Below are 14,471 nucleotides of genomic sequence, written 5' to 3'. Positions count from 1 at the left end.
TAAAGATATTTATTTAAAACTTCACATATGCATTAAGAATTTAATTGTAGGTCACTGACCAAGATCCATAATTCTATCTTGCATTTAGGCTGATTTTTCTCCCCTTTTTCAACTTAGAAATTCATGGAAAAGTTTTGCTTGTAAGCTGTTATCTCCATAACTACTGAAGAGTTTGTATGTTTTTGGGACATTTTTATGCATTATTAATAATAAAGCAGTGATTTACTTGATAACAAGCCTTTGTACCTTTTCGGTCAATTTTATGTATTCATAGGTAACTAGCATTATTATACTCAATAAACACTCTTGTGACAAATTTTTGAATAGTCGAGCCAATACTGTCCTCCGACAGTTCTTGTGACATTTGCATTTGGCTACTTTGAAATTTGTTGAATTGTATTTTGATTATTTCACTGTTTAATTTAAAAGCATATGTAAGATATAATAAATCAATATTATGACATAACATTTTGCATAATTTGTCATTTCTTCAAATTTTATGTCAAGAAAATTTTTTCAAACTTTCAATTCACCTTATCATTATCATATGTATTGTACTATTTTTAGATAATGATTGAATACTAAACAATTTTTTCTTATATTCAAAAATGAAATTCGAATTCGGTATTAATAATTACTAATTTTGAGTCCATTCTAGGCATTCTACCCTTTTTTGCATTTATATAGATCTACATGTAGCATAAATCCAAAAAGATTACAATTTAATTGACTTTTTAATTGTGCAAAACTTCAAATCAATTAAATAAATTCATTCCAATTTTGAACACATATTTTTTTATTTACTTTTAGGTGCCTCAGGGAAAATAAATATCCTCACAGCATCATAACTGACAAGGAATTTTCAACATCGCGACAAGTTTTAGCTTCAAAACGAAAGGAGCTCAAAGGCAAGGGAAAGGGTAATCGTCCAAATGCTGCAGAGCCCCTGACAGTTAACGAGAGACAAATGTTGCGGGAAAAGGGATTGACAGGGACTGACTCTCCAAAAAAACTTTTGAATTTAATATGGTTAAATAATACTGTTCTGTTTGGGCTTCGGGGTGGAAATGAAAATAGGCAACTTAGGTGGGGGGATATTAAACTTAAAACAAATGATCATGGCAGGGAATACATTGAATATAATGAAAGGTTAACAAAAACACGTACTGCTGAAAAAACAACTGAAGTACGACATTTTAGTCCAAAGCAATTTGCACATGATACTCTAGAAACTTGCCCTGTATATGCTTACAAAATATTTGCACAACACAGGCCAACAGAAATGTGTCAGCCCGAGTCGCCATTTTATTTAGGTATTAACTATAAACGACTTCCGGGTTCAGATAAATGGTATAAATCTCAGCCTCTTGGTGAGCACACGCTCAATACGTTAATGAAAACCATGGCTATTGAGTGTGGTTTGCAAGGCAAAAAAAACAAATCACAGTGCAAGGAAAACTACTTGCACTGATCTATTACATAGTGGAATTGCACCAACTACAATACAACAGTTAAGTGCCCATAGAAATGTTCAAAGTGTGAACAATTATGCCAGGGCATCATGTGAAATGCAAGAACACATGTCTGATATATTGTCCCATAACCCAAATCCTCCCAAGCTTAAAAATGCAATTCAGATGTGTCAAACTCAAAGTAAACAATCACTCACCAATTCCACTGGTCCGCCTCGTCAAATTCTAGCACCTGTACAATCACCATTTAACGCAACTGTTTCATCAAATATCCGTACAATGTCGGGAATTGAATTAGTTTCAACCCATACTGGTCAAATTCTTCAGAATGCAAGACTAATGAATTGTCCAATAACAATTATTAACAAAACCGTGAAAACTGATGACATTTCACCAAGTCCCAAACGCCGAAGAAGGATTTGTCCGGTAATTGAATCTGACAGTGACAGTGAATAATTCATGTACACTAAGCGGAACAATCCAAATCAAAAGTTGCATTTCTAGCTTTTAAAAACTGTTATCTTTTAAACGTTTGTTGATATTGTGACGGCGTATTGTGACACGACATGGTTCGGCCATTTGTCTATTTCCTAGAAAACTGTGTTGGAGGCGTGGCCTCTTTTGAAAAACTGATATATTCATCCGCCGTTCATAAATGTTATTTCTCCATATCTATATGTTTCTGATTGTGAAATAAATGATAAAAGTTATAAAATTGAATTCTTTTTGTTTTAAAGATTTATAGGTATATAATAAAAGGAAAATTATGTTGTAGTAGCTTTCCGAGGCCTTGTATATTGCTACGAGCAGCGTAGTATAAAATTGATATCCTGCTTGACCTTCGGTCTCGCGAGATATCAATTTTACTACGCTGCTCGTAGCAAAATACAAGGCCTCGGAAAGCTACTACAACATAATATTCCGTATATATTGTTAATTATATAAAATGCTTGAAAATAATATATATAATGATTTCCCCAAGCCTTATGGTTGGTAATTACGAGGCTACATTATTATACATTATGTATTGAATATTTCATTTTTAAGGTTCTGTGGTTCTGATACGATTAAAATGTAATTCTAGGCTATGTGGTTTTGAAATGAGTAAATATCTTTACTATTTTCAGGCTATGTGGTTAATGTTACAACTAGATAAGCCAGAAGATTTTGTTATATCAATGAATGAGAGCCACAGTGTTAGGGAATTCGTTTTAGCAGCTTTTAAAAAAGTTGATATAGATATTGTGTAAGTAATTTTTGTTTATCAAGTTTATTTATATGAGCTGTGCCATAACAAAACCAACATAGTGGGTTTGCGACCAGCATGGATCCAGACCAGCCTGCGCAGTCTGATCAGGATCCATGCTGTTTGCTTACATTAACCCTATTACAAGTAGAGAAACTCATAGCAAACAGCATGGATCCTGATCAGACTGCGTGGATGCGCAGGCTGGTCTGGATCCATGCTGATCGCAAACCCATAATGTTGGTTTTGTCATGACGCGGCTCATATATTTTTTCATATTATCTGTTGAGCTTTATTTGTAATACTGAAAGTGGATGCACCCAGTAAAGAGCCAAGTCTGATTGCATGTCTGTGCAGCTTGTAAATCTCTACACTTATGTTAGTGTTTTGTGACAATTTTGTAAATACTTATATTGACATAACAAGAAATATTTTTTCAAGATTAATGTTCCATTTGATGTAGAGCTAGACCAATAACTTGTGTGCAACAAAAAGTTTCAAATCTTTCTTTCACTCCTGTTTTTTTTTGTTTTTTTTTTTTCAGATTAATTATTCTAATTGTGAAATATGACACAAAATTGAATTTTTTTAAGTGAAAAGAATTGCACAAAAATATGATATTCAATTTATTTCCTAGTATATTTCTTATTTATCTTTTGCATATTTTTCTATTTAAGTACCCAAGCTAATCAATTTTTAGTTTGGTGTCAGCTGATAATACCCATGTAACCAGTGCCGACCAAGATCGACTGGCACATCTTTGCCATCTGATCACAGTCTGCACTGTTTCACTACTCAACCAGTATATATTTTTAAAAAAAATCTCTCAAAAAATGAGTAACATTTGTCCAGATTGCAAGATGGACAGGACCTATTAAGATATTAAAGGGACGTGTATACACTGAGGTTTAGTGACATGATGAGACTGAGAATACTGTTTTTAGCTCACCTGTCACAAAGTGACAGGGTGAGCTTTTGTGATCGCTTTTCGTCTGGCGTCTGTCCGTAAACTTTTACTTTAAATGACATCTCCTCATAAACCACTAAGCCAATTTCATCCAAACTTCACAGGAATGTTCCTTTGGTGGGCACCTTTAAAAATTGTTCAAAGAATTTAATTCCATACAGAACTCTGGTTGCCATGGCAACCGAAAGAAAAAACTTTAATTATCTTCTTTTAAAGAACCAAAAGAGCTAGAGCTAAGATATTTAGCATGAAACATCTTCTAATGAGTGTCTACCAAGTTTGTTCAAATAAAAGCCCTGGGGTCAAATTTGGCCCCGCCCCAGGGGGTCATTGATTTTCCCTATATGTATATAGTAAAAACTTAAAAAATCTTCTTTTAAAGAACTCAAAGAGCTAGAGCTAAGATATTAAGCATGAAACATGTTCTAATGGGTGTCTACCAAGTTTGTTCAAATAAAAGCCCTGGGGTCAAAATTGGCCCCGCCCCAGGGGGTCATTGATTTTCCCTATATGTATATAGTAAAAACTTAAAAAATCTTCTTTTAAAGAACTCAAAGAGCTAGAGCTAAGATATTTAGCATGAAACATCTTCTAATGGGTGTCTACCAAGTTTGTTAAAATAAAAGCCCTGGGGTCAAAACTGGCCCTGCCCCGGGGGTCATTGATTTTCCTTATATATGTGTATAGCAAGAACTTAAAAAGTATTCTTTAAAAAAAAAAACCTAAATAGCTAGAGTTAAGATATTAAGCATGAAACATCTTCTAGTGAGTGTCTATAAATGTTGTTCAAATAAAAGCCCTGGGGTCAAAATTGGCCCTGCCCCGGGGGTCATTGATTTTCCTTATATGTGTATAGGAAAAACTTAAAAATCTTCCATGAAAAAACCCAAATAGCTAGAGTTTAGATATTAAGCATGAAACATGTTTTAGTAAGTGTCTACAAAGTTTGTTCAAATAAAAGCCCTGGGGTCAAAACTGGCCCCGCCCCAGGGGTGTCATTGTTTTTAACTATACGTATATAGTAAAAACTTAAAAAATCTTCTTTTAAAAACCCAATGAGCTAGAGCTTAGATGTTTAGCATGAAACATCTTCTTATGGGTGTCTACCAAGTTTGTTCAAATAAAAGCCCTTGGATAAAATTGGCCCTGCCAGGGGCGGGGGAGGGCAGATCATTGTTTTTCATTATAAGTGTGTACATCATGAAACATCTTCTAATGGGTGTCTTCAGAGTTTGTTCAAATAAAAGCCCTGGGGTTTAAACTGGCCCCGCTCCGGGGGCCTACATACAGGTGAGCGACCTCAGGGCCATCATGGCCCTCTTGTTGAGATTAATGTTCCATTTGATGTAGGTCTAAACCAAAACTTGTGTGCAAAATCTCAGATCATTCGCTCACTCCGTTTTTCGGGATAAATTATTTTATTTGTGAAAAACGCTTTTTCTCTTAGATCTAAATCTGGCTAAAATAGCACAAATTTATGATTTTTGGCGGGGTTGCACTGGTGCAAACCCGGGTTATAGTATGGTGAATGTTGGGCGGTGGGTGGGCGTCCGGGCGGGGAAAAAACTTTCGTAACAGTTTTCTCAGCAACTACTTATCATAGCCTTTTGATATTTGGTATACAGCATCAACACATGGTCCCATACTGTGGGATTCGATTTCAGGTCTGTCGCTCATCTACTTCCTGTTTGCCGACTTAGTTAAATTTTCAACATTAATGGTCAATAGTAGGAAATTTTCGTAACAGTTTTCTCAGCAACTACTTATCACAGCCTCTTGATATTTGGTATACAGCATCAACACATGGTCCCATACTGTGGGATTCGATTTCAGGTCTGTCGCTCATCCACTTCCTGTTTGCCGACTTAGTTAAATTTTCTACATTAATGGTCAATAGTAGGAAATTTTCGTAACAGTTTTCTCAGCAACTACTTATCACAGCCTCTTGATATTTGGTATACAGCATCAACACATGGTCCCATACTGTGGGATTCGATTTCAGATCTGTCTCTCATCCACTTCCTGTTTGCCGACTTAGTTAAATTTTCAACATTAAATTTTGACATAATTAATGATCAATAGATAGTAGGAAATTTTCGTAACAGTTTTCTCAGCAACTACTTACCACAGCCTCTTGATATGTGGTTCACAGCATTGACATGACTGTGGTCCCATATTGTGGGATTCCATTTCAGGTCTGATGCTCATTCTTTTCAGGTTTACCAACTAAGTTAAATTTTCAACATCAATGGTCAGACAGTGGTAGAAAATTTAAGTAACATCACAGCCTCATGATATTTTGTATACATATGCAACCCGGCCTTTTCTGTCTTTGACCCATTTTTAATTTATTTTTGAGTATATTTCTCCATTATATTTTGCATATCTTCCATTTTCAAGTGCCCCAAGCTGATCTATGTCAGAAATTCAATTTTTTTAGGCCGGAGTTTCTTTAAGAGTGGTAAAGGTGAAAATAAACAAGATTTATTTATAGAAAATAAATTACATTTATTTATAGAAAACATATTTCTATCTATTTATAGGTGGGAAGGAACAGGTGTTGATGAAGTAGGAAAGAATAAAGCAACTGGTGATGTACTGGTTAGAATAAATCCAAAGTTTTACAGACCTACAGAAGTGGTAAGCACTAATTTTTATGATACAGAAAATAACCATTTTGATATATGGAAATGTCCTATTGTATATTAATAAAATGGAAAAGTTAATCTTTGTTCCTGATTTAGCCTGAAGTATCTTCATAAGAACACTGACAGAAAGTCTGAACTTACTAGAATAGGTAGGTTTAGGTCCATTATCTTGACAGTGTTGTGTAGAAACCTAGTCCAAAGATAAGGCTGTGTTTGAATGTTTAATCCATAGCCTGCTGGTGGCAACTAATTCACTCCCTGCCACCTGTGTAAACCAAGTACCTGTTTATTGTCTACAGTAGTCGCTATTCAGTCAGTACATATTTAGAAAATTCCCTAAATTTGATGGTTTTTGTCCAGTCAATGGTATTGACTTCAAGCCATGTGCGCATAACCACTGTGGGTTGGGATCCCAACAAGAAGTTTGGATTCTTTCATTTGAGGAAACTATCCAACTAGCTTACAAAATGTTGGTTGTTTTAATCAGATGCTTGTTTGTATGTGAAATAACCTGTGAAGTAAGGTCACCTGAAGTTTTCCTCCACTAGTATAGCTGTCAAGCCATCATACAACCATTATAGTGTTGGTTTGATTTAATTAAAACCCAGTATAACAATAACGAAAAAATAAAACTTTACGGAAAGTCATAGGAATGATAATATTTGTTCATTAATTTTAGACTTGTTAGAATATTCTTTAAAAAAAAAATTGCGATATCAGATATTCATATAAACTGCAAAATGTTTTTGAGGATGATTCTCAACAATTTTAAATATTCCAGTCAGTCAGGCTCATCAGAGCATTTATTGTATTGTTGAATTGTTCTAGCATTTTGGTATTTAAAAAATACAGTCCGACCCCGGTTATACGACAACCCTTTATTCGAATACCCGGCATTATCCGAAGTGAATCGGCGGTCCCGTTTTTATCTCTATATAAATCAATATTAGTACGAGGGTATTATTCGAAATGCATTATCCGAATACCTCCTATTTTTCGAAGTGAAATTTCGGTCCCGATTATACAATTATGAAAGAATTTCACACCTATTATTCGCAGCCCACCTAATTATTATTCGAAGCCAGACTAATTGGCGCAGATTCACTCGCTGAACGGTCGACTTGTGAAAAATATCAACAGTCATGCGTGTAATTAGACAATCATGATAATAACTCTTTATCAACTATAAATACCGAAATGAAAAGCTTCGCGCCGTGTCCGATTTTGTTACTGTTATTGCCTGAAGATTACAAACAGCAATAATTTTCATACTTACCGTATATGTAAAATTGTCAAAACATCCAAACATCTTTTTCATTAATTGTAACGCTACATGAAAGCCTTTATCCTAATGGAAAATACCAGAGTTTAGCTGTAAATACCGTAGTGATAACACGGCCATTAACGAAGGCTTTGAACGAAACAAAACGATACATAATGTAGAATAAAATGCAAGTATTTATGTCTTTAATGTCAATACAATAATTTTTATGCATTTTTTCTTTCATATTTATTTATCTCAGTTGATTACAGGAAGTAAGTAAACGGTAGTTTTGCTCTGATTGGTCAAAGTAGAGTAGTTTTCGTCTATCACAATATTCGATTTCGATTATTCGAACCCATCGATTATTCGAAGTAAATTTTCAGTCCCAGGCACTTCGAATAAACGGGGTTGGACTGTATGTTATTTTTAGATAAATTGTTTCATAAGATTATCAGGGTGGAAAATGAAGTTTGAAAAGGAAACCCTGCAATACCTCTAATTGACCGGTTCACTCTCTATGTTTAAATTGATAAAGCAGATGATTTATTTCCCGATCTTCTTTTTTTGGAAACAAACGTCACTGGCACGATATAAATATCTCTAAGGAAGCTGTTTGAAGAAGGCATAACAGTGATATGATGCACTTTTCCAAGATAAAATAACTGAAATACTTAATTTTGATACAACAAAGAATTGTTTTTCCAACAGAATATAAAGTGGCTTTAAATCACATAATGTTTAATACAACAGACAGTTTCAAAGTAGAAGAAAGGCAGTATCAGTATAGAATGGTCAAGATTTTTTTTCAGGGACACAGATTTTATTGTCATTGTTGGAAATTTTCATACAAATACTAAATTAAATACTTTGAAAAAATATTTCAGCTTTCTAACTTGAGAATTTCAGAAACTTAGAATTCCCACAGCTGAACAAGTGTACCTATGTGTATATCAAACCTTGTCATTGTTTAATTAAAAGATGTTTCGACTGTAGTGCAAATTCAACTCTGTTAATATTTTGATTGGATTTAAAATTCTTAAATACATTTCTGTATAATTTTCTAAATCCCGTAAGTAATAGGTGTTTAGTAGGGCCTAATATTCATTGTTAGATAGTGCCGAAGCCGACAAGAGTATTAAAAGAAAATTAAAAGAATATTTTTTTAATGTTTTAAACCGAACTTAAAATGGGCGTTTAATAATATTATGTTCTCTTTTTGAGAAAATTATAAAATCGGCAAATTTACTTAAGGAAAATGAAAATAATGTATACATTTGAAAATTTTATGTGGCGAAAAATAAATGTTTGTGTCATTGATAGTTTTGGAAAAGAAACATATTTATTTATTGTAAATAGTTAAATTTATTCCCATTAAGCGAAATGTGTATTTTAGTCAAATATTAATGCAGTCTATTCAATACAAGATTTTGTTTCGAAAACTAGCTAAATAAATTGTGTGACAAGTTTAATAAAGTTTTGACATTTCCTTTATAAATATTGATACATTTTAATTGACTAAACTTATAAAAACTTGGTAAGTTTTGTTAAAATATTGGGTTTAACATTGCGCTAGTTTGGGCCACAAATTTGATAAAGAAATTTGTGGAAGCCGTGTAAATATACGCGTAGTTAGTATAGCCACTAGGTGACAAAGTATAATTGTTGAGTAAACAATCGGCCAGGAGTCAGCATTTTACATGTTTGAGCGAAAATTTTGAAATATGAAATATCTTATGGTGTGAAGTATTTACATACAAATAAATGTTGACATCTTAAGAAATAGAATGTTTACTTTGACAGGGCCAGCATAATCAATTGTCCGTATTGCCCAAGGAAGGTAATGTCCCACAGCCTGTACGGACAAGTGAAATTATTCCAGAATTTTTTTATAATTTAAATATCATAGTTACAGACTAGTTAAGAAATACTTCAGATGAGGCAGTCAAAATGCCAGCCCTGTTTGAAATACAGCCTTTAAATTACGCAATTTTACTAATGGTATATATTTAATTATGAATTAGCAATGTAATTATATTTTATGGAAGTACAGTTTTAAAGTTAACCGATGTATTTGGTGATACATTTTTAATTATTAAGTAGGTTAATTATTAAGTAGGTATTTTATGTATAATAAACAGCCCTGTTTAAAATACAGCCTCAAAATTACCCAATTTAACTAGTGATATATATTTGATTATGAAGTATAACTTAACTGGCAATAAGAAGAACTATAAAAGATTTTTTTTCCCAATTTACATTAAAACCTGTGAACAAAGGTCACCCAATGGAGAGAGAGACAAATAATGATCTTTATAGACAGGTGGTCTTTATTTTAGAGGTTATTTTATTCCATTTTATCATTGAATAGTAAACAAAAAGCAGCCTTTATTTACAGGATAAACTTTATTGAGAGGTGGTCTTAAACCCAGGTTTTACTGTAAATTAGTTATTTAGTAGGTATTTTTCCAGATTTAAATGGTATTTGATAAGTATAACTTTGAAGAATATAAAAGCCCCTCTCCTTCAAATTACATTGGTATTAATTTATAACAATGATAGATAAAAGGTTTTGTCCTACAAATTTTGCAATCAATGTGAATTTGAATTTTATTTTTAAAAAATCCAATTTCTTTGATAAGCAAAGGATTAAAACTTTGATAAACAATTATGGATTATTATAAACAGATTGCATTTAGATAGATGACTGTTAAGCATGTCAGATTTATAGCTATGATAACTTGTATCTAAGAAGATCTCTAATCTGATTAGTTTATTCTAAACACAGTATAAATGATGTGTAAACAAATAGCCTTCTCTGTTACCAGATTTATTGATGTACAAATACCATGGTATCTGTCTGATCATGACGTATTCAGATGTACTGATAATGCTAAGGGTGTCAGAAAATCATAGTGTTCAATAATATGTTCTTCAACCTCACCAGTTATTATTCCCTTCCTTTTCTCATGAAAATTTTGAGGTATACATACACATTAAGTGTTTCTGAGATAATAAGTAAAAAGATGATGATAATGATGATGATGGTTATGATGATGATGATAATGGTGATGATGTTGAAGATGATGATAATGGTGGTGGTGGTGGTGATGATGATGATGTTGTTGTTGTTGTCGGCAGCGGTAATTTTGATGATGATGATGGTGGTTGGAATGATGATGACGATGATGGGGGTGGTGATATGATGATGAGGATGATGATAAAGATGATGATGATAGTAATGATGATGATAATGAACAATAAAGATAATTTAAATAATACAATCAATTAGTATTACTAATACAATGTTTCTGTTTACCCACTGTTGGTATGATTGTAAGCACTTGAGTTTTAAGGTACTGGAAAAATGAAACAAGTAACATAATCCTGGTGTTTGACATGCTCAGTTGTATATAAGTTAAAAAAAATAAGACAAAGGGTCCGTCCTTGTAAAATCAGTCTTCATAATTTATCTCAAAATTCAATTTACAATAAACTAGCTTTTAAGAACCAAGAATTGTTTTGTAGTCTTAAAAACAGCCCTTTGTTATATTAATGACAGTCAATAATTCTATTAATGTATTATAAACAAACAGAAATAGAGTATAAACACAGAAAAGGGGGATATGTTACCAAAGTAATTGCTAAATAAACACTGTACATCACTCTTTGATGTGATATGATAAGATCAAATTATTGGGCAGTGCTTTAATCCCACTTGTCTTTGTTGGTAGAATAATAAAATTAAATGTGAATCTCAACCCCTTTTTTATCCCCCAATCTCTTGCAAATAATATAGAATTTATGTAAGATAATACCAGAGAAAAAATTGAAGAAAAAACAGACTCCCCAGGCATAAAGTAATTGAACTGTTTGTTCGTCTGGATGTCCTTCATGTTGGTGTGATTTTTCTTAAGTTTTACCTATACCAATTGCTTCATAATGTTTACTTTTACTAATCAATACAAAGTACATAATCTGGGCAAGTTACATAACTATGCATCTATTATAAAAAAAGAACATAAAGCAGGGGCAGCTTGTAGAAATATGTATCTCCTCTATTTGGGGATGTTTTGAACATATAGGTGTTCGGCAGGTTGGTTGATCATGTCAGCCTCCTCTCCATCCAAATCCCAACCCTGAGGCCCCCCCACACCCCCCCCCCACACACACACACACTTTGGAGAACATGTAATTGAATTGTATAAAGGTGTAATTTTGTTGATGTGACATCATCATTTGCAGAAAAGTATTTGAAATTACAAATTGATTTGTTTTGCTTTTCAGGAATTTTTACAAGGTGACTGTACCAAAGCTAAGGAAATGTTGAAATGGAAACCTAACTATACATTTGATGTAAGTACAAATTTTTATTTATTTAAAAAAGTGCCCCAAGATATTGAATCTACAGCTTCTTGGTTCAGAATTAGTTAGTTTACAAATGTATACAGAATTTATTTTAGTTTGATTGTGTTGGATGCCATAAGCTTTTCTTTTTTTTTATAAGCTTAAAGACAAATTCACAAAACTGTTACTAGAACCAACCAGTACTGAGCTGAGTTAGTGTCAAGGATACAACAACTTTCTCAAGATGGAGTTTGAACCCACAGCTAGTGATCCTAAGATTACTAGTCAGACACCATTCTGCCACATACTCGGAAATAGTTACCCACTCAGTTTAAGTAGATTTATAAAGTTCTTTTGTGTCCATGAGTCTGCGAAACTTTTGTGTCCATGAGTCTGCGAACTAAATATATTGAATAAAAAAAATATGAATAAGATATTTTTAAAAAAATGCTTTTATTGAGCACAATAATGAGCATGATTGTTTAAAATAAGATAAACAATTTGTTGTGTTGTGTTGATAATTGTGTATATTTTATTTTGACGTCTGGATCTTTGGTAGTAAACAACCTTGGCTATGGCCATTAGGTCTCAATCCATAAGTGTCCATAACCACAATGTATTATGTATTTTGAAAATAGTTTATCTGTTAATTTTATCTTCTCTTGCTCCAAGTTTGTAAGTATGAAAGTCATCTTACTGCTTATAGAAGTGTGAATCTTTAACTAGATATGTATTCTGTCTGTTTTCAGCAACTAGTTGGAGAAATGATGGAATCAGATCTGGACCTTATGAAAAACAATCCAACTGCTTAGATAAAATACCTGTGATCTTCATTCAGTCATTGTCAGGGCGTTATTGTCATGGCAACACTTCCTGTTTAAAATAAATTGTCGTGTCAACATTGCCTGCTTAATATTGTCATGACAAAACGTTGTTTTAACAATCAGGGCAATAATGTCATGGCAACATTTGATTAGGGAACATTTATCATGGCAACTTTGTCAGGGCATTGATATCATGGCAGAGTTGTCAGGGCCGTGCCACCATGGCAACATTGTCAGACAGTATTGTCAGTGCAATATTGTCAAATATTTGTCAGGACAATACTGCTATGACATCAGTGTCGTGTCAGTGATTGGGGCATTTATAATAAGTGGGGTTTTTAAAGTCAATTTTGAAGAAGTTGTGATTTCAATAATCTTATAAATTATAATGATATTTCTTGTTACATTAGATTTTCAACTTACTCATTTTTCTGCAGAAAAGTAGTTTTAGAGTAAGGGAATAGGAATATGTTTTGGCAATTTACATAAAGAAATACTCTTTTAAAAATGCAATATATCATGAAACAATTTATTATAAAAGAACATAGGAACTTAACATAGAAAATAATGTCATATTTGATAACAAAAATAATTATCTGAGGTGAATACTGCAAATATCACAAATCTCCAAGGGTATTGGAATGATAACTACTTCAATATAAGTATATATTTGTCTTTTCATTCCATGTAGTAACTATTTTGTATGTCATTTACATATATTTCATGTAAGAGTGTGTATTCATTTTACATGTATATAAAGGGGCAAGTGCGTATGAAGCTTTTATTTACTAAAAAAAACAGCAAACATGTACTGTACATATATAAATAGGGATAATTAGATTTTAAGGGGGAAGTTTAATTGAGTACATAGATGTGATTTTGACTTTTGGAGAAATAGTAAACAGTGATTTATATTAATATTTTATGTTGGAAGAATATTTTGTGTCAAATAACTTAAACAAAAACATGAAACATAATTCTTAAACTAGAATGACACTGTCCAATATTGCCACTTTATAAGTGTGAAGGTTACTGTCTGTTTCTAATAGTAATAAAAAATATTGCCTATTTATGTTACTTAGTGTTAATGTTTCTTTTATTTCTAAAATAGTAATAAAAAAGTGGGAGAAAATTGTAAAATGTTGTAATTCTGTTGATTTCTTTTAAAAAGTAGCTTGAATATGTAAATTTTATCATTACCAAAGAGTCGAGCTCAATGAATTAATATGTAGGAAGTTTCAGAAATATATAAAAAAAAATTCACAATCCAAGTGGCAAAATTGCATGTTTTCTGCAAAATATGATTAATTTTAAAGATGTAAGAGATATATCTGTGAAATTTGACTAGCCTTAGTCATAAAACATGTAAACCATGTCAAAAGATCTTTTTAATGTTCATGAAAATGATATGACCCTGGAAAATTGCTGCTTTACTTATAGGAAAATATTCAATAAGAAATGTTCACAATATTTCCTGACTTAAAGGGAGATACCTTGAATATGTTGTTGTAATGTAAAATGTTTTATCATTCTTCATGTATGGATTTGTTATTTTTAAGAAAATTTGTTACTTTATTTGAAAAATGAATATTTCGCAGCGAAGTCCCTTATATTTTATATCTTTAATCTTATAAGTGTCAGGTTTTTTCCATCAAGATCTTAGTTGAAAGGGTTTCAAATCAAAACATAAAACTGTGTTTATATAT

General features: G+C 32.4%; 1 protein-coding gene across 2 annotated transcripts in view; it reads left to right on the top strand.

The window, feature by feature from the left end:
• Nucleotides 1-14,182, top strand: part of LOC132760146 (GDP-mannose 4,6 dehydratase-like) — a 41,233-nt gene extending 27,051 nt beyond the window's left edge. Inside the window, exons 8-11 of one of the 2 annotated variants that reach the window (XM_060752054.1) lie at nucleotides 2,600-2,718; nucleotides 6,229-6,325; nucleotides 11,882-11,950; nucleotides 12,691-14,182. In XM_060752054.1, the coding sequence (XP_060608037.1) occupies nucleotides 2,600-2,718; nucleotides 6,229-6,325; nucleotides 11,882-11,950; nucleotides 12,691-12,753 (348 nt within the window). In that variant the 3' untranslated portion in view covers nucleotides 12,754-14,182. The remainder of the gene's footprint in view (nucleotides 1-2,599; nucleotides 2,719-6,228; nucleotides 6,326-11,881; nucleotides 11,951-12,690) is intronic. The other variant, XM_060752053.1, reaches the window with a different exon arrangement.
• The last annotated feature ends 289 nt before the right edge of the window (nucleotides 14,183-14,471 follow it).

Source organism: Ruditapes philippinarum, unplaced genomic scaffold (assembly GCF_026571515.1).
Source record: "Ruditapes philippinarum isolate M1 unplaced genomic scaffold, ASM2657151v2 ctg4118_1_1_1_1, whole genome shotgun sequence".
Taxonomy (NCBI): Eukaryota; Metazoa; Mollusca; class Bivalvia; order Venerida; family Veneridae; genus Ruditapes; species Ruditapes philippinarum.
The sequence above is the reverse complement of the archived record's forward strand: the minus strand, read 5'-3'. Positions and strand labels throughout refer to the sequence as shown.